Source organism: Centruroides sculpturatus, unplaced genomic scaffold (genome assembly GCF_000671375.1).
Source record: "Centruroides sculpturatus isolate CEXI.00-Female unplaced genomic scaffold, Cexi_2.0 scaffold783, whole genome shotgun sequence".
Taxonomy (NCBI): Eukaryota; Metazoa; Arthropoda; class Arachnida; order Scorpiones; family Buthidae; genus Centruroides; species Centruroides sculpturatus.
In genome coordinates, this window is record NW_019384930.1 from 377,243 (window position 1) to 399,353 (window position 22,111).

The 22,111-nt window shown below is 29.4% G+C and overlaps 1 protein-coding gene across 1 annotated transcript; it reads left to right on the forward strand.

Annotated features, from left to right (window-relative positions):
* Positions 1 to 1,172: 1,172 nt before the first annotated feature.
* On the forward strand, positions 1,173 to 3,209 carry LOC111631972. The gene is made up of 6 exons (XM_023376324.1): positions 1,173 to 1,221; positions 2,081 to 2,185; positions 2,309 to 2,382; positions 2,501 to 2,581; positions 2,772 to 2,831; positions 2,911 to 3,209. The coding sequence occupies exons 2-6, from the start codon at positions 2,086 to 2,088 to the stop codon at positions 2,959 to 2,961; spliced, it is 366 nt and encodes a 121-aa protein (XP_023232092.1). The 5' UTR covers positions 1,173 to 1,221; positions 2,081 to 2,085; the 3' UTR covers positions 2,962 to 3,209.
* The last annotated feature ends 18,902 nt before the right edge of the window (positions 3,210 to 22,111 follow it).

A 22,111-nucleotide genomic window follows, 5' to 3' on the forward strand; every position in this document is an offset into this window, starting at 1 on the left:
TATGAGCTTAATACCTAAACGTATTAAAAAGGAAAAATAAATCTGGAGCTGGAGTCAAGAATTATTTAAAGAATATATTGCTCGAGCTCGGACTCTAATAAAAAGTGGAAATTCCAACTAGTTCCGGCACCGACTGCAAAGCCCTGTTGAATAAAAGTTCATCTGTGTGTGCATAAGAATAAATAAGCTTTGTGAATGGGGTTTGACTATGGAAAAGATTTTTAACGGGATTTTTAGCGGGGAGAAAGGACAGAAAGTTCAAAGAGTAAGGCCAAATGGATAAATCACTGAACACTGGAAGTTGATGGTCTGACTAACGCTGGCCATGTGGAATTTTTCGGGTTTCACGTATGTAATACGTAAATTCGAACCAATTTACCATAGAAAGTCCTCCCAAAAGGCATCCCCATTGGCAGATCACCCATATGTTTTGTTGCCTTATCACATTAAACCAAACTAAACTGTTAAAAAGTGGAATCTAGAAATGTTTTGTTGTATATAAAAAGTCAGTTTCGAATTGTATCCCAACCAGTAAAGTTGGACTTAAACAAAGTAGTTGAACAGTTGAATAATTTCTAATTTCAGTGCGTAGTGTTTTATTTTAATTAAAAAGTATGAATAGACAATCGTGTTATGTTATAACAGCCGAGAAAGTAAGACACTATCCAGACATGTTATATTTCCGCCCGGAAACTAGTGCGTATCCTAACAAATTCCGATTTATGTAAAACGAGCATCCCAGATTATCATCATACAATTCCAGATTATTGGCTAATTTTAAGGAATGAATGATTACCGGATAAACGAATTTCTGCTGTAACTTAAAAAATAAGGTATTGAGTTCGTCATTTCAAATTTCCAAACCTTGTTTTAATGTTATTTAATCTAATCTTTATGATGTTTGTTTTAATACAATAAGAAAAACTTTAAATATTTAAAACATTTTAGAAAAACACGAATAATTTCGATTTTCAAAAACGATTGCCACATCGAAAACAGAGCACAAATATAAAAATTCAACGAAAAAAATAACCTTAATTTATTTTGTATATAATAAATTATTAGGAAAGAAAATACATTGTGAATTTAATACATTTAGTGTTATAATATAACTTACAAATATAAACATATAGAAATTCCTGGAATAATTTCCGTTGTATAAAAATGACTAGCGATTGATAAAAACAAGGAAAAAGACATTGCACATAACGCAAAGTAAAGGTAAATATAAAGTCACATAACTAAAACCATATATTTAGAAACATATATGTATTCCTTATAATTCCTTAATAATAATATTGGTAACTTTATCACATCTTAAATTGATTTTTCCAAAAGCAATCTCTAAAAGTTGAGAAATTTCTATTTAACTCTTTCTCTAAATATGCAGAAATTGTCTAATAATTAGTACTTTCTATAACTTTCTCCTTAAGTGCAATATTTGTAAGCGCTACATTAACGCTTTCTATCTCGGGAATATAACAGTGCCTTTATTCATGGATTCGGCAAGGCCCACAATAAGGCGACTGGAAGGTAAAGGACGGGGCCCGACATATCTCTATGTATAAAAAATTAGAAACGAGTCTTCCGGGTCTTTCCATAGCCGAATCTGTCATATCTACAATATATACCGTCCGTTTTTAACATGTTCACAGTAGTGTTAGGCCTATATCTCATAACGAATAAATATAGAGTAAATTATATATACGAAAATTAAACTAATAATATATATCAAAATAATAATTTAATAATTTTGAAGTTTACAATTATAAACAAATTTATGTTCGAAAGAACAATAAAACCGCTTTCATTATTTATTATTTGCTAAGACTTTATAGCAATAACATTGACTTAAATGTCGAGAATTAGATAAATTAATTAAGTAATGAATACACGGAAGTTTCCATATAAAGTTAAATAAGATAATTATTAGTCTTTCTATGTAAAAGCTAAGTACATCTTTAGCATTCATTTTTAATGACAATGTCATAAACTTTTAAAGATAATTAATCATTGAGTTTATTTAAATATTGATATATGCATAAGATATATTGTATAGATACTTAAAATCTATTTTTAGTCACCATGAAGAAGTACATTTTATTCTTTTTCGCATTGTTTATCTGCAAAATTGCCTTTGGATCAGATTTAACAGTTAAAGATCGGTTTGTGAATACATTTTGTCGTAAGTTATATAAATTATTTATTTATAAATCTTATTAAAACAAATTTAATTTTTAAATATTAAAAAAAAAGCTTTTTACTGAAAAATTTTGAAAATTTTTAATTATACAAAATATAATTGCAGGTTTTCTTCCAATAGCTAGAAATAATATTTCTAATTGTATCCTAAACAACGTTACTAATTCTTTCAAGAAAACGGTATTTTTGTAATTTAATCATTATATTACGCCATTAACATTTCGAATATTTTAAAAAATAAAAAGAAAATATATTAATGATATTAAAAATTATTATTATTATTATTTTGTTTCTTTAGTTACAAGATTTTACTGCGTGTTTCGGAAAAACTTCCTTTACAGATGCTATGAACGTGATTTGCATGTCAAACGAAAAAATAGTAAGCTTAAATTTGAAAGACATTATTAATTAATAAAGGTTATTGATTTTGAATATAAATACAGTCAAACCTTTGAACAACGGCTACTGACAGGGACATAAAATATAGCTGCCGTTATTAAACGTTCGACTGTATTATTGTTTAGAAAATTTACATTATATATATATAATATATATATTATGTTATTTAGGATGACGTGAAAATGACATATTCAAATTGCTTTGATCTCTTGTCTGTGAATGAAGATGACGTAAGTGATAAATTGTTTAATAATTTGACAAAATATACTTTATAAAACATAAAATAATCATGATGTTTTATTATTTCAGACTGTATACATTGCCGTATTGAAGTGTTTTCTTATTTATGTTGTAGAATAAAATACTTTTGTTAAAAACTTGTATAATATATCAAAAATGCTATTAAATGTGTTAATTAATAAAATAATCACATTAATCAATGTAATTATTTTTTGTAAGGCTTTCTGTAAAAGGTTTTCGGAAATTGGTATTTTGCAAAAGATTGGACATTAAATACTTTTAACTCTTATCTAGGCGAATATGTATCCAGCAGATACATGGTGTGTTTTAATTGAATTTCTCAAAAATAAATAACAGTTGAACTTTGAGGCTTTGTAGTATTTTTCAATTGATATGTTCTGAAGCGATTCGCACAATGGTTTTCAAGTTTATGACCGTTTTTTTCAGAGAAATTTTACGAAAAACAATACCTTACTACAACTTGCGGTAAATTCAATCGCAGCGTGAAAGCGCTGAACTCTCGCGATTATTATGTGCAACAATCGCGATTCAATAAAGTAACAATGTAGATTTGAATTTCCGTCAAATGAATAAATTACTTTTTACAAATTAAAGTCGTTCTAAAAATATATATTTTTCAGACGATTACCATTTTTACAAAGTGTTCTATTTTTTACAAAGTATTCTACAAAGTGTTTATTCATTTGACGGAAATTCAAATATATCGTTAAAATTCGTCACCAGAGGGATATCGGCGTAATCTACATTTGTCAGCGCTAATCTTCAGTAGATAAAGAGCCAGAAACCCAATGGACAAGAATGAAGTAACAAGACGTCATAAGATTTACCATTCCAATTTTAAAGAAGATTTTTTTCTTAAATTTTATTGGGTTTTTTGTGTTTTTAAGGAACTTTTTAAATATAGGCAGTTGTGTAGCCTAAAAAGGAAGGTTTAGCTGTCTGTACTTTGTTCTAGAACACTTTGTAAAAGTGGTAATCGTCTGAAAAATATATATTATTAGAACGACTTTGTCTTTTAATTTGTAAAAAGTAATTTATTCATTTGACGGAAATTCAAATATATCGTTAAAATTCTTCACCAGAGGGATATCGGCGTAATTTACATTTGTCAGCGCTAATCTTCAGTAGATAAAGAGCCAGAAACCCAATGGACAAGAATGAAGTAACAAGACGTCGTAAGATTTACCATTCCAATTTTAAAGAAGATTTTTTCTTAAATTTTATTGGTTTTTTGTGTTTTTAAGGAACTTTTTAAATATAGGCAGTTGTGTAGCCTAAAAAGGAAGGTCCAGCTGTCTGTACTTTGATCTAGAACACTTTGTAAAAATGGTAATCGTCTGAAAAATATATATTTTTAGAACGACTTTGTCTTTTAATTTGTAAAAAGTAACAATGTAAAATACCTAATGCTACACATTTTGTCTTTTTCTCCTGATTTCAATGACAGGACCAATCCGAATTCATTCCGAATAAGTCATTGCAGCTTTTTTGACAACGCGATTTTTTCGCTTCGGTGTTATCTCTTTGCTGTCTCGCGAACAGAGCAGGATAAGAAATTTAATACTTTCAATTTTGCAACAATTAAAATTAATATTCATTACGTAGCAATACCATTTAGTAATTGTGACCCAAACATTTTTTGTCAATTTTATAAATATTTTTTAAATAATAAAAAATGATATTATTGAATTCATTACTAGCAATACTAGTTGTCAAATATGAAAGAAAACATTCCTCTGAGTGACAGAAAACAATCTGTTAGTCATTTGACCCAAAACTGACAGAAAAAGGGAGTTTATGAAAACAAAGTAATAAAACGATTATCGGTTTTGTCGACCTTCACAGACAGGAAGTCTATTTCTTTCGCAGGAGAAAATTTAAATAAAAATCTCATTTTTTAAAACCCACAAGTATTTTATACTGTTAGATAGTAGAGAAAATGTAGAAATATAAGATATAATTGTAGTCTAGATTATATATCAGTAAAAATATAAAAGTTGCATTAATTTGCTTTATGTATCCCACGAATACAATTAGGGATTGCAATCCAGCAGTGTTTTTAATCCAGCTGGATTTTTGCTAGACCAACATCATTCCAGCCGGATCCAGCGCGGATCCAGCTGGAATGATGAGCGGATGTTTTTGGTGCAATTAAGTGTTATCTATCTATCTATCTATCCAGAAAGTTATGGGGTTTTTTTAAAGAAATAAAACATTTTTATTTTTTAAATACTTAAGAAACTTTTATTATTTAGACTGGTCACTATAAATCAGTAAAACTTCTTATACATTTAGGTAGTAAACTTAACTTTGGTTCGGTTTAACACTTGAGATAGAGATAATTAACTTTAAATGTTTAGTTAGATTATAATTATAATGTAATCTTTAAGTTAAATAATAGAATTACCTTTGCTATTATTTAATTTATATTAATATATTATATTATAATAATGTAAGGATGGATAATCAGTGGCTAAGTGGCTATCAGTCTTACCAGTTTTCTTATATAGGCTCTACATATCAGTCTGTAGTTATTTATAAGTAATTTAATTATTAGTGTTAGTAAAGTAGTGAGTAAGTAATTAGTAGTAGTCTAGTAGTTAGTTATTATTATCACAATCATGAATCACATACATTCATATCATCATATATCTAAGATACTGATACTCATTAATTTAATTAACTATTTAACTAACTAGGTAGTCTCAGTTTCTCACTAATTTTAACAATAAAATTGCCTAGCCTAGCCCACTAACCACTTATAGAATAAAAGTTAAAAACTCTTACTTAATAGAATTAGAGTAGAAGTTATAAAATATTAGTCTTGTCTTGAATAAAGTATTTTAAAGCATTAAATAAAATCAATCACTTCTGTTATTTTTTTGACTTTTCTAAAAATCTCAAGAAACAAATGGTATTGATGGTGTTGTCTCCCAACCTACTTCTTCATAAACTGCATATATATCCCGCTGCGGAGAAGGCCTTTTCTGCCTCTACGCTGGTTGGTTTCAGTGTCATCAAATAATGATAAATCAAAGATAAGTTTTTACTTCTGACTCCCTCACTTTCATAAACAGCCATTTCCTTTTTTAATAACTTATCATAATCCTTCTCAGTACTAGTTTCTTTCCGTTTCATGAAGTTTTCTTTCTCACGCTTTAGTTGGATCTCTAATTCTTGTTCCAATGTGAAATTCAGAAAATCCGGGTTATCTGGATCATCGTTTTCCACTCCGTAATATCCTCTGCCATTGCTGTTGGTTCCACTACATATGTATTCACACGATTCAGCACATTTTCATCTCCTGACGCATTACATTTTTTTCGGCATGTGAAAGATAAAGCTTTCTAACTTTTTGGTCATATGTCTTCGGATTCTGTATGTAAATCAGCCTCCCTGGGACATCGGTAAGACGCCGTTCTCTGATTCTTTTGTGGAGTGCCTCGGAAAGGTTGGCACTCAAGATTGTGTCCTGGCTTTTTAGTTTGTCTACGACAAATTTCAGGTTGTGTCAGCAGTTATCAAATTCCTGCAGAAAGCTTCTACTGCCAGTTTAAACTGCAATCGTTCCGTCACGTGATTCATTAACGCCACAACCGACCGTAAACTAGAATTATGCACTAGGACTAGGGTAGGAGTTACTTATTTTATTTACCGCGAAGACACTTTATTTATCGAGAGCGGAAAGTCAACTGCAAGGATCCAGCAATTGCGATCTCTAAATACAATGCGCCAAGTGAGCTTTTAATACTCTATACGCCTAAAGAGGAGTTAATAATATTTATATTTCGTAACCTTATTATAAATCAATTTACATATATATAAAATGGTTATGATGTATCTCTGAAGTTAAAAATATAAATTCTGTTCTGTATTTTTATTCTAAAGATAATCTTAAGTTCTCTTTTAACAATTAAAATTTGCATGAAATAAATTTTATAACAAAACTTTTAAACTTTAACAACAATATTTATTTACATTATTATTTTTATCAATTATAAACATAAATTTTGTTAGTATCATTTTTATACACATTATGTGCCAACTGACTATAAGAATTTCCATACAAAAGATTCACCACCATCCGTGTAGATGTAAAACAGGATTATGGTGCACACTAAAATATTAAAAGAAATTACATTAACTAACTTATGTATTTAATAATATTCCCATAATTAACATTTTATAATAAAGTCGAATAATTACGGTACTGTCACGACTTCGGTGTTTGATCCTTGGTGATATGGTATAGGTAAAGGTATGGGAAGTGGGAGTATCATTGGTGGATTTCGCATCAAACGTCGAAGGATGTTCTGCCTCAAGTACATGGCATCAGTTGTCGAAAAGAAAAATGATGTAGCAACAATGAAGATAAGAATGCACTTACCGTTCATTTTGCTTAGATTAAACTAAATTTTAAAAAAAACCTATTAGCATTTTATGAATTTTTTATGTTTAATATGTCTACTAATATTAGTTCTAATGTATCAAAGTAGCATTTTTAAAAAAAATATTCGTAATAAAAATCTTTCTTATGGGTAAAAATAGAAATATCCAAAACATATCTAAAGATGTAAATGTTCAAAATGTAATACAGTATTTCGCTTTCTTTTCTATATAGAACACTAAATTTCTATTTCAATGTAATTAATTTTTGCAGTTAAACATAGGCCTATCTGTTAAACATTTTATAAATAGATTTTTAATATATTAATCTGTTTAGTTACTTCTTTCTATTTGTTAAGTTAGAAGTAAAATTATTATAATACTGTACGATATATTACAAAAATAAAAGACCTCTTACCAAATCTCAGATATTTTGCAAATTCTGTTCAATAAAATTCTGCAACACCCTTATATAGTAAATTACAAAAGGATAAATTTAAATTTTTTTGCTTTCAATCAGATACAGAATACTGATTATTAATAATAATGTGAATTAAAGTTTACTATCAAAAAAATAAAAAAGTTCGTTATTAATTAGTGCGGACATTGAGCGTAAAATAAAAAAAAATATACCACATAAATCTGCTTAATCCTTTAATAGCCCCAATACACTAAACATTTGTTCTTGATTTACTACAATGACGGAATAGTTCAAATCTATTTTTCATGTTTGTGATCTAAGTTTAATTGTTTTTTAAATTCAAAATCTTAGCAACGGATTAGGAATTTTATTTGAATTATTTTCTGAATTTAAATAAGGATATTTAACTGGAATTTCTTAATGATAAGGAAAGCTCAAAAACGCTTCATATTAAACTTTGTAAAAAATGTGGTCTATAAGTAAAATTAAAGATGAATTATTAGTAGCCTTAAACATTGATTCTGTTTATTTACCTTTCCTTTTTAGTTGTTTATTTAAATTTATGGGTGTATTGATATATATATTCATGTATAAGTTACTTTTCAATCTTAAAATCCTGGATAGTATATATCTTTATCTAATTATTAACATTATATATAAAATTGTTATGGCACAGTTTACATATAATGTTAATAATCATAGTTATGGCAAAAACTATTTATATACACAGATATCGCTCATGTTCATTATTTAAATCAGAATAGCTTTCATGATTAAATAAGATTAATTTTGATAAAGTAGACCTAACTATATGGTTTTTACGTTGATTAATTCTTATAATAAGATGTCCTTAATGTTACTTACATATATGTATGTTATTCTTAAAGTTTTATAAACTGTATTTATAAAATTTTTATTAAATGTCACCGAATTATTGTAAAACATTCGATAAATATATTTTCCGTTTGTTGTATACTACACTTTCCATTATAGAGGGCGTCCGAAAAGTTACTGTTCTCTGTGAAATTTGTAATGAGAGTAAAGAGTAATGTTACACATTGTACACGAGACCTGTAAGTTGTATATACCGCATTTTTACTTTACGGTACATGACATTACTCCTTGCTCACAGATGATTCGGTTAGGCGGCCGGATGGCCCATCGCTCTGGGGATCCGGGTTCGAATCCGAACGGGTCGAAAAATCCCCAGGAATTTTTCGGGGAGTGGTCCGCTCAGATATTTCTGGTCCCCGTCCCTCACCACCCGGCAGCCCCATTGTGGGCCTGGCCGAACCCATAATGGGCTTGCAAAAAGACGCCCTCTTAGTGCCCATAGGGCGGAAAGAATAAAAAAAAATGTTTCGGTTATTGAATTAAAGTTTTTGAAAGCCTTCTGTGCAGATTGCACAATCTCCCATAAAATTTGACATGCTAGCTTTCCGGACCACACTTGTCTCGATTTTCTGCCCTCTAGAAGATATTTGCGGATTTACTGTAGAAGAAACTGCAATATCGTTCATAAAACTTTACTTAAACCTTCTGTACTGCATAGTACCTTTTCAGACACTCTGTATAAATTGCAACTGCTGTTTTATTGCTGTTATAAATATGAAAATCTAAAACTAATATTAGATATAAAAAACAAACGTAATTTTTACTTTAACTTGATAAGCTGACAACGATTTGTGCAGAACCGCATTTCGTGCGCGCTGTGTCACGAATAAATTGCTACAATCCGATTATAGAAATAAACAATAAATCGCAAGTAAACACGTTTTTCGTGTGCTATTTTTAGTGAGGTTTTAAATCATTCACTGGCTTTTCATAATATATAGTACTGTCCATTGATTTAATCGTTTAATAAAATTGAAGACAGTCTGCCCAAAAAGGGATCACCATTTATTATTTTTGTGTTCCAGACAATACACATTCTTGGCAACTGACCTTTCCTTTTAGGCTACTTGTTGCCAGAAGTTTAAAAAGTCCTGTTAAAAACACAAAATATATATCCAATTAAAATTACAAACAATTTCTAAAAAAGAAACTGTGACATTCAGACGTCTTTCTTGCATCCATCATGCCTCCATTTAGGGTGATATTGTTTTTACCTACTAAAAACAAGCGCTGGAAAATGTAGATTGGATGAAATCTGACCCCCTGTGACGATACATGCAGATTGTCATCTGTAAATTTTCGTCAGATGGAGATTATTTTAATGAAAATCTACATGTATCGTCACAGGGGGTCAGCTTTCATCCAATCTACATTTTCCAGCGCTTGTTTTTAGTAGGTAAAAACAATATCACCCCAAATGAAGGTATGATGGATGCAAGAAAGACGTTTGAATGTCACAGTTCCTTTTTTAGAAATGATTTGTAATTTTAATTGGATATATATTTTGTGTTTTTTAAAAGGACTTTTTAAACTTCTGGCAACAAGTAGCCTAAAAGGAAAGAATGTGTATTGTCTAGAACACTGAAATAATAAATGGTGATCCCTTTTTGGGCAAACTGTCTTCAATTTTATTAAAATAATCTTTATCTGACGAAAATTTACAGATTAATCTTTTAATTTACAAAATCGTTGTTACCGCAAATGAAACAAAAGAATTCTTCTAACGATTAATATTAAAAATAAACGATTATAATTTTAATAAATATGTGTTTACAATTTAATATACATATCAAAATAGTGGTATTTTGACATAATATTTAGGGCTACAGTTTTTACAGTTAAACCAATAAGAATTGACAAGATGGTTAAGTAGAACTATTTCTAGTAGGCCCAGATTTTCTCCTGAAAAATTTAACAGGCTACAAGAATATATTTCAGGTATTAATAATAGGATAAAGTAAACTTATGTTTATCTGTTTTTAGATTAATTAGTTTTGCCGTGTTAAAGGTATTATTAAAACAAATATTCGATATAATGTAGTCTACATTATGTTAAATATATTATACGTTAAATAGATATGTTTACTTAATTCCTTTATTTAATATAGAAATTAAAAGAATTATGTGTGTTTTGTTGTTAGTATTCTATTATTTTAATGTCTATTCTGCTTAACATTTCTTGATCTGATGCGTACACCGCTCACATCTGGTTTAAGCGATTCTACCTTAGTATTTGCTGAAACTTTAAATTCGTGATGCTGCCAATGCCATTCTACAAATTTTGATAATGATATTAGTAGTTGTGAAATCTGTTTTAGTCGAAGAGAATAATGTGGTTTAATTTTCGAAGATGCGATAGGTTTAAAAGAGTTCTTAATATTACTTAGAGAATACAAAGATCTGCTTTTTACATTACTGCCTGAAAATAAAGATCCATCAGTTTTAATTCCCCTTTATCAAAAAATAATTTTATTTTTGATACCACCTCCATAAAACAAGGGTCTCCATTCTTCCGAAGTACAAAGTTCTTTCATTTTTAAATCCACTTGCAGAGAATAAAGATCCTTTATTTTTAATTTCACTTCCGGGTAACAAAAACTTTCCACTCTTAATTTTACCTCTGGAGAACAAAGATCCACTACTCTTAAATCCACCCCGGAAAACAAAGGATTTGTTATTTTTAATTTCGCCTACAAGGAATGAAGATCCTCCATTCTTAATTCCATCTCTAGAAAACTACGATCCGCTAGTCTTAACTTCGCCTCCAGTAAATAAAGATCCCACTTTTAATTTTCCCTTCAGAAATGGAGGATCCACTACCCTTAATTTTAACCTCTGGGAATAAAAATCGTTCTCCCTTAATTTCGCCATCAGAGAATACAGTGAAGATCCCCCACCCTTATTTCCGTCTCCAGAATACAATCTAATAGTCTAAATTATTAGACCGGTAAAATGGGGTTGACGTCTTCTATTCAGGCCGTAAGCTAGCATGCGACTGACCCAAAATTTCCTCCGTAAACTTGCACATTTAGCTTCCAGATTCGATCATATCCGGAAAAAAGGCGAAATGCTGCTTTTCGACTTTTTTCGGGAAATAAACAATTGAAAAGGAAGGATAAATAAATAGAATGAATGTTTCAGACTACTAATAATTCATCTTTAATTTTACTTATAGACCACATTTTTTACAAAGTTTAATATAAAGCGTTTTTGAGCTTTCCTTATCATTAAGACATTCTAGTTAAATATCCTTATTTAAATTCAGAAAATAATTCAAATAAAATTCCTAATCCGTTGCTAAGATTTTGAATTTAAAAAACAATTAAACTTAAGATCACAAACATGAAAAATAGATTTGAACTATTCCGTCATTGTAGTAAATCACGAACAAATGTTTAGTGTATTGGGGCTATTAAAGGATTAAGCAGATTTATGTGGTATATTTTTTTTTATTTTACGCTCAATGTCCGCACTAATTAATAACGAACTTTTTTATTTTTTTGATAGTAAACTTTAATTCACATTATTATTAATAATCAGTATTCTGTATCTGATTGAAAGCAAAAAAATTTAAATTTATCCTTTTGTAATTTACTATATAAGGGTGTTGCAGAATTTTATTGAACAGAATTTGCAAAATATCTGAGATTTGGTAAGAGGTCTTTTATTTTTGTAATATATCGTACAGTATTATAATAATTTTACTTCTAACTTAACAAATAGAAAGAAGTAACTAAACAGATTAATATATTAAAAATCTATTTATAAAATGTTTAACAGATAGGCCTATGTTTAACTGCAAAAATTAATTACATTGAAATAGAAATTTAGTGTTCTATATAGAAAAGAAAGCGAAATACTGTATTACATTTTGAACATTTGCATCTTTAGATATATTTTGGATATTTTTATTTTTACCCATAAGAAAGATTTTTATTACGAATATTTTTTTAAAAATGCTACTTTTATATATTAGAACTAATATTAGTAGACATATTTAAACATAAAAAATTCATAAAATGCTAATAGGTTTTCCTTTAACAGTTTAGTTTAATCTAAGAAAAATGAACGGTAAGTGCATTCTTATCTTCATCGTTGCAACATCATTTTTCTTTTCGACAACTGATGCCATGTTCTTGAGGCAGAACATCCTTCGACGTTTGTTGCGAAATCCACCAATGATACTCCCACTTCCCATACCTTTACCTATACCATATCACCAAGAATCAAACACCAAAGTCGTGACAGTACCGTAATTATTCGACTTTATTATAAAATGTTAATTATGAGAATATTATTAAATACATAAGTTAGTTAATTTAATTTCTTTTAATATTTCAGAGTGCACAATTATCCCGTTTTACATCTACACGGATGGTGGTGAATCTTTTGTATGAAAATTCTTATAGTCAGTTGGCACATAATGTGTATAAAAATGATACTAACAAAATTTATGTTTATAATTGATAAAAATAATAATGTAAATAAATATTGTTGTTAAAGTTTAAAAGTTTTGTTATAAAATTTATTTCATGCAAATTTTAATTGTTAAAAGAGAACTTAAGTTTATCTTTAGAATAAAAATACAGAACAGAATTTATATTTTTAACTTCAGAGATACATCATAACCATTTTATATATATGTAATTTGATTTATAATCAGGTTACGAATATAAATATTATTTCTACATGTGAGAAGCTGGAGACAGAACAAAAGTCTGTTTTTAAGATTGAAAAATGTCTCTAACTTTCATTTAACAATTAAGACAGTTAAGCTGTTTTTATGTGTAAAAATTTACACAGACCACTTTACACTTTACTATTTTCCATTTGTTATCCATTCTCCACTGAGAATGGATAACAAATGGAAAATAGATAACCTGGATGGAAGTTTTTATATTCAGTGGCATGATCTTATTTTGCCTGCTGATGAGACATGGGAAGTGCGTCTCATCTATGGATCCGTCACATGAAAAGACTTCTCACACCTCCTGGAAAAGGACATTTGGATATAAAGGGTTTGCGCTCCAGTTCCGAGGCTTGCTCTCAAAACCTTCGACCTGTATCCTCCGACCGAGAAGCCGCCCAACTAATCCGCCGACACAGACTCGTATCCCGCAATACAATTAGGGTATTTCAATTGTAAAAATTTTTCGTATTTAATAGATATTACTACGATATTTAATAATTGTTTGAAGATTTCGTATTTAAAAAACAAAATATTAAAAAATTACACGTTTTTAGATTTATTTATAACTCTAGGAGAGAAATGAAAACATTTTCTTTCCTCCGGAACGAAATTGCCCTTTCATGAAAACGCGTGCACTAAATTCGAAAATTACCATGAAAATTTTCTGTCACGCAAGGTTTAGATGTTACGGATATATTTCAGTATTTAGGGAAATAAAGTTTACAACTTAAAAATTTTTTGTTAAATGCGTAAATTAAACGTATAGGTTCGATCACGCCATAACAACGGAAGATTACTTATAGATTCTTTGACCTATGTTTGAAAATATCTTAAATTTTTACCCCGATAAAACGAACTTGACGTCATCCTGTTCGGGCTAAGGCGCGCACGCGACTGACAAAAGTTTCCTCCGTAAATTCGTAAATTTAGCGTCCAAACACGATCATACCTCAAAGATGGGCGAAAAGCCGCTTTTCGACTTTTTACCTACGAGTCGAATTCTCTTTATAAATTTTAAACCCGATAAAAAGCGGTAAACACATATGGAAAGAAAAGTGGCAATTCTAACGACCTTAAGATCGCAAATCTTCCAAAAACAGGTATACTACAGCAATTCCGAAACCCTTGATGCCATGCCGCTTGGTCACGTATGATAATACTTCATCAACATAGTTTACACACACACAGAGTTTATTTTTTCAACAGTTCTACATTATCTTCGATTAAAACGAACCAGTTTACTGTACTGTACTTTTCGTCACCTTTTATGCTCATTTTGATTTAGGATGAACAGAATAGATTAATCCTTTTGCTTCCTTGTATATTTAAATGACGAATACCCTTTTCCTTACTTATGAAGTAACTAGATCTATGACAGTATAATGTAGGCTACAGAAGTATTAGGCTTAATGTTTGTTTCTGTATCGAACATTAAATGTACTTAATGGTAAACTGACACAAATCCAATTGCCACCATTAGCGCTGTTCGCCGTAGCGGCATAATTTGGAACTAATGCTCGCTCTGGATCTAGTCTTTTTGTTAATTCTGTCACACGAGGGCGTATGTCGTGGCAGCCATTTAGATACTGCTAGGACTTCATGTAAGTCTGCAATTTTTAGGTTTTCATTTGCGACGTGCCTTATAAAACCAGTTTGGGTAGATATTGTGCGATGGCTACCATAATAGCCAGAGTGTTTTTTATAAATGGTTTGAAACTGTATGCAACGTACACAAAAACATGATGCATCCAGATTGCCCATGTATTCAATCGTTTCAGTTAATTTATTTACAAGTGATGAAAATTTAAGAACAGAATGGGTCCAAACTATGCATGTACTGTACTGTACTGTACATCGTACATACAGGTAGATAAATAACTTTGCCATCTTTAGATGCACAAATTTATGCAGAATGATTACTTGCAGACAGGGTTTGTGATGGTCTACATTTGTTTTAAGGATACATTTGTTTTTTTGACAATTTATTAATTAAAATTTTACCTAGTTTACCGCTTGAAAAATAATTATAAGAGTTAATACTTCTATAATTAAGCATTTCTTAGTAGTCATAGACTTTGCTTTTAAAATAAGATATATATAAGATTATATATATATATATAGTTTTATATTGTATTAGCTTGATTAATTTTTGCATTGTACGCTTATTACATTACATAATATTAGTTACAATAATATAATAATATATTGACAAGACAAATGGAAAAGAGGAAGATGGTTTTGACATTCATGTCATAACTGACTAGTTTCTTTGACATATTTATCTATACTAAGCACCCGCAAAGCGGAAGAACCAATCAACAGTTTCACCTATCTGTGTCATCAGAACTGACGTCAGGAACAGATGCAATCGACATCCACCTTACTTTTTAACATTTGTAAAATCCACACTTGTAACACTAACGATTACACTTATCATTTAATGGAATTCTTAGCTATAAAGAATAGCACTTAATTTGCATAAAACTAAGCTACGTAATAAACTAATTACAATTAAACGTTTAAAAGTTAATTATAATTAAATTTATTATTATTTTTTTAACTTTAATTAAATATCTATTTTAATATTTAAAAACTTTTATAATCTGTTCGTTAAAAATTATACATAAAATGATTTATTTTATATTTATAAATTATTATTTTATTCGATTTTTATTAAACAGCAAAACCTGTCTAAAACAGACTCAGTACAAAGCTGAAACCGCTTTGAACTGGGTCCGGTTTAGACAGTGGTTCTTTATGGAAAAATANATTTAGTCTATAAGAGCTTAGTCAAGGAACTTACCTTAATCTCTTAACGTTTTATTAATTATCAAAAATGTCTTCCAAACAAAGTCTTTCATTATTGTTTAAAAGAAATTTTAGTATAAAACTTTATTTCCTTTCTTACATATTATTTACAAACTTATTATCTTTCACATAACAAAAAACTTGCAACTAATCACGTGACTCGACAAACCTCTTTAGTTTTAACTTCTACTCCTAATATGAAGGCAATTAAATAAAAAAAAATGTGTTCAAAGCTCCGCCAGAGAAAAGGAAACGAAATATTACTATAAAGTTACTTGAAGAAGAAAATTTTCCTAATAACTCTCATGATGATGAAGAAGACTGTCCACGCATATATTGCGATGATTTTTTTTTCCGATCTAAGCCTGGAGGAGACTGGTTACGGTGCTTAAATTGTTTCTGTTGGGCTCATGCTTCTTGCGCTGACGTTTCTAAAAGAACCAAGCGTTTCATTTGTGAACTTTGTCAGTAATTTTATAGTTTTTACGTGTATGTCATTTTGTCCATATACTATGGACAAAATGGATTTTGGATAATCTCAATTAAACTAACAATATTTTTTTTCCTATTATTTTAATATTGTAAATGTTTAGTATATTTCATAGCTAAAGAACCAAAGATAATTGGTGTAGAATATGACAGTGATTTGATTTATCAATAAAGAGTTATAAACCTAAAATAAAACCGTATATCATTTTGTCCGTATTTCCCCTACGCTATTTTTAGGATAAACATTAATGAACGTTATGACTTTTAACTTTATGAAATAAAATACTTTTAACGTTATTTACAACTATATTTATTAAAGCAAATGAAAACATACTGTTATACTTAAAATTTCTTCATTCCTTTTAAAATGCGCATAGGGAGAAGTCATCTTTTCTCTATGAAGAAGTCAATTCTATATAGAAAGAAGTCACTTCTTTTTTTAAAGCATAATTTTTCACATCAATTAATAATAAAGTGGTTATTTAAGATATTTCCAAACATTGGTGAAAAAAAAAATAAGTAATCGCCCGTTTTTAGAATGTTATCCACTCTGAAAGTTTAATTAAAGCATTCCGTGAAATACTTTTCAGTCTTTCGCATGCTGGCCCATGGCCATGATCAGCCGAAGCTAATGGCTTTTTACAGGGCTTAAAATTTATAAAGAGAATTCGAGACATAGGTGAAAAAGTTGAAAAGCGGCTTTTCGCCTATCTTCAGGGTATGATCTACTCTTGATGCTAAATTTACGGAGGAAATTTTTGTCAGACGGATGCGCGCTTATCACCCAAATAGGATAACATCAAGCTCGTTTTATCGTGAGTAAAAATTTATTAAGTTATTTTCAAACATAGGTCAAACAAACTATAAGTAGTCTTCTATTTTATAGAATGATCGACTCGACGCATTTAGAGAAAAACTTTTAAATCATAAACTTTATTTCCCTACATAATGAAATATACCTCTATCAGCTAAACCTAGCGTAACAAAGCATTTTCATGGTCATTTTCGAATTCAGTGCACCCGTTTCCATGCAAGGTATTTCCAGTTCGGAGGCAAGAAAAACTTTTAATTTGTTTTCTAAAGTTCGAAATGATAATTTTAATTATTAATAATAAAAATGTTAGAAATCAATACAGTAGTGGCGTGTGTGTCCATGTCCCTTGTATTTTCTAAAATATAAATACATATTGTGCAATTGTTTTCATATTTATCATACTTTGAGTTACTTAAAATTAATATTTTATTACAACGTATTATGTATTTATTATAACGTATATGTGAGAAACAATGATAAGATTGCTATTGTATATTCGAATATAAATTCGTATACGCATATTCCCAATGGAAGCGTTGTATTGTCGAATATGGGACAACTTCGGCGAAAATATGTGAATCGCGTAAAGCAGCTAAATTACTGTAAAATGTAAAGAATATTTTATGTTATTTTTATGTACGTTTCTTTACAAAGCTATATTTAATTATAATTTTCTTTTAATTATAATTATATTGACAGATTTTTCAGGCATAAAACTTTAGAATTTTTATCATTTTTAGATGTTAATAATTTTAAATATTATGAAAAACAATTTTTCGAAGAGAGTTTTAATTCTTTAAGTAAATTTTATGGAGAATTTTTTTGATTTATCTAAATTATATAGTGAATTGCAATATTTATATTCATGTCCAGACTATATTGCAAGTCACTCTTAGATATAAAAATATATTATAATTAACGACGAACCGAATAAAGATATATTAAAAGAATTATATAATTAACTATCATTAATTTTTACGGTACCATCTACGAATAGGTCTATTGAGTGTAGTTTTTCAATCATGAACCGAATTCGTACATTGGCAAGGAACACTCAGTCGGAGAAAAGATTGTCGTCACTAGCGTTGCTTTCGATAGAAAAAGAGCTTTTAAATACTTTGATGAAATCGACGATGAGCGATTTTTATGATATAGTAATTAACAACTTTGCGGGAAAAAATTGCCGAACAAAAANTTTCTGTTATGTAAGATATGTTTTATTAATAAGTTTATAAAAAATTTAGTAAGAATTTCAGGCGTATTTTAAAGCTGCATTAGCGTACTTCATACGTTAATTATGCAATAAGAAACACAAACGAGACAGATCTGCGGGAGGGATGCTTCTCGGAATAAGTTTTCTATGGAAAATTGGTCAATATTTTGAGGTTACACACGTAAAGTAAATTCAGAAAACTTTGCGTGGCTAGCCTGTTTGTTTGTTACCCGAACCTGAATCCAACTAAGAGCACTTCCACACAATCGGAGAAAAGCGATTGTTCGCAGAATGCCGAATAATTGGTCTTTCGTCAAAGTACTGACCGAAGTGTTTCTCACATGTCGAGCTACACGTGTCGAGCATAGGTTTGTTATGAAAATGACGAATGTTTATCCGAAATCTAGAAAATAGATAAATTCTAACAACAATTTGCGCCACTCCTTTTGTAGTTATGAGTTAATGAAAAATAAGCAAGCCAATTTGGCATATATATTTTGTCTATCCCTCTCTCCTTTTAACACTTCGCTTTACTTTCTTATAACACGCTCGAAGCAATGACATTAACGTTTATTTTTCTCTTTCATCCAGCTATAGTAAATTTTTCACCTCGATTAACGTTTCATCAGACCATCTCAATTTCAAAATAATGAGCAAAAAGAACAAATGCGTGAAGGAAAATTTTGTCCCTTTTGGCACAATTTACCGATAAAGAGTGGAAAGTGACAAATATCAAATATTTTCAATAGTAAATCATCCGAACTACTCAGTATTCGTGAAGCGTTTGCTGTTCATTCGGCAAATACAGAATGTATGAAGGCATCCTAACAGCATTTTATGGTTTTTATCCACAGCTTTTGAAGATTCTTCACAACTAAAATTATTAGATATAATAAAATTTAACAAATGATCATTGTTCGGAGGTATCAAGTAATTGGAAGTATGTTATATGCGTTACAAAACGAAACGTTCCTGAAGAATGGTCGTCGTTTAGAGGTTGCAGTTATTTGAGATTACATTATATTATTGAATATTTTACCTTTCGATAATTTATATTCATTTAAGAAAATAGACCTAATAACAATATTTTGGTACCTATTTGTTAGTAATAGAAAACATTATTTTCTGCTGTGAAAGTCATTGAAATTTGGCATTTTCTATCACTCCCACGTTCTTATTACAATTAAGAAGTTAAAAGATTAGAAAAAAATGTAGTAAAAGATATTATATTATTTCTCATTCTCAAAGAAAGTATTATAAATAATATTCGTAAATTCTCAATAAGATTAGGTAGGGTGGAGAGAAATAGAAAATTTAGGATTAATTGCTTGTAAAAAATTAACTAGATACATACACTTTTTTTACTCTTAAACACAGATGTCAACTAAATTAAAATTCAAAACAATGCAGTTATATGTAATTAGCCGATTTCTACCGGAGGATGAAATCGGCTAATTTAACATTAATCATCAAATGTAACATTATTTACAAGTACGACTTTTACATCAGATCACTAATTTCAAGACCTTTAGCAGTGTTTTAATGTGTTTAGTAGACATGATCCTACAGTAGAAGGTTTGATTCTATATACTGTTTGTACGTATGTATTGATTTTAATGATGTATCATCGGTCCCTTTCTAATATAGATTTATTTTTACATGTTTAAATTGCTTGCTATCAGTCCGTGACTGAAATAAAAAATAATTTTAAAAGACTGAAACTTTTTTGTGGCCTTTGATATTTAAAATGTAAGCAATCCTGGGTTTTTGTGAAATTCCTATTTTCTGTGGCGCTCCTTACACTTTATTCAATAACGCTCCATTTACAGAAAGCTAAAATTATTTTAATGAAAATGCGATTCTCATAATAAATCCAAAGACGATCTTCACGAAACTAAGGTAAATAAAAATTTCAAAAAGGTAAAAAGTTGCGAGTCACAATAAAGCCCGAAAATGTTAATATTGTGCACATTGCTAAAGTTAGAAACGTGGCATCTCGATAGAAACCATAGCCTCATATAACATAAAACCATTTCTTCTACGTTTATAGAAAGAACCCCTCTCTTGGCATACACCAATGATTTACGTTGCTTTAAACTATTACTCCAATTTACTTTTTCCTCGAATAGAATTGAAAAACTTTCTTTTTTCATGTTATCACAATAGCTCATATTCATCTAAGTAATATGTGACAATTTGTACTATTTGATGAATTTTCTACGATTTTAAAAGTTGTATAAAGTGAACGAATTCTATTTTGAAAATTTTGAACCGTAGTTAATAGAAAATTTAAATAGGATTATAAAGAGAAAAAGTGTTTAGTTGTATCTAATTCCACTTTCGACAATTTATGGAAAAAGATATTCCCATAGAAAAACCATTAAATTTTTAACACCAACCTTTGAAGTCTGCTGCATAACAGTCAACCTTAAATATCTCTATGTTTAGAATTCTTAGAAAATAGTTTCGAAGTGATTTCATTCATCTTGGGAATCGAAAAAAAAAACTACTATTTTAACTACAAATATCTACTAAAAATGACCATTTTCATGGACAGTCTACAGCTATGAAACTCCGGAAACAAATCCGATTGAAAACTCTAGGAAGTTTCCAGGGAATGGTCAATCCTTCACCACCCAGTTGCTCCATGATGGACTTGAAAGAACCACAATGAGATTGATGAAAAGGCCGTCTTTCTAGCTACGGGCGGAAAGAGTATAAAAAAAAAAAAAAATTCTAACGAAAAGATATAATGACGAAGTCTTGGTAGAAAAGTTTCTTCTTACTTAGATGTCGATTTTCGTTAGTTTTTTTTGCAGTAAACTATATCTATAATCATTATTCATGTTTAATCTAGGTTCACAGTAAGGAATGTTAAGGCAGTCATATTTCATTTAATAAAGTAAAACGAATAAACAAATTTAAGAAAACAGTATGAAAATCATTTATCTATATATATAATCGAGATGGGTTGATATTGATGATAATAACAATAATAAGTGTAGAGCCCAACGGGTTGGATTTCAAAGTTAAAATTTGATGCACAGTTAGGAAACGTCATGAGAATTCATACTAAGTAGGAATTTCTAGAAATCCCCTTCGCAGAGGAGAGGGAGGGGTTAAGAATTACCCTAAATTCGAATTTTACTGTACTATTTTAGATGCGATATATTGCAATTTTGCGAGAAATCGAACATATTTTTAGATTTATCTAAAAATTTTCTAATTAGTCTCGGAAGAGGAAGTGATCTAATTCTTGCACCCGGTCAAAACGGGTAAGATTGGCTATAATTTAATAATCTTAATCTTCGCTATCGTTACTTTTTGCCAGAGCGTTCTACTAGTATTCTATCAATATATTTCTTTTATTTTCAGTCGCAGATTAAGATTATTATCTTCGACTTGTAATTAATTTTTGTAAATCTGTAAAGAAAAAAAGTATCTTTATTAACATGACGAAGTTTTTTCATATTATATACTATATATATATATATTACATTTCTAATTATTTTTTATATTTATCTATAGGAAATA

Coding starts and splice junctions, on each gene's coding strand:
- LOC111631972 (XM_023376324.1), top strand. CDS start 2,086: ATGAAGAAGTACATTTTATTCTTTTTCGCATTGTTTATCTGCAAAATT. Junction 2,582..2,771: donor GCATGTCAAACGAAAAAATA/GTAAGCTTAAAT, acceptor TATGTTATTTAG/GATGACGTGAAAATGACATA. Junction 2,832..2,910: donor TGTCTGTGAATGAAGATGAC/GTAAGTGATAAA, acceptor TTATTATTTCAG/ACTGTATACATTGCCGTATT.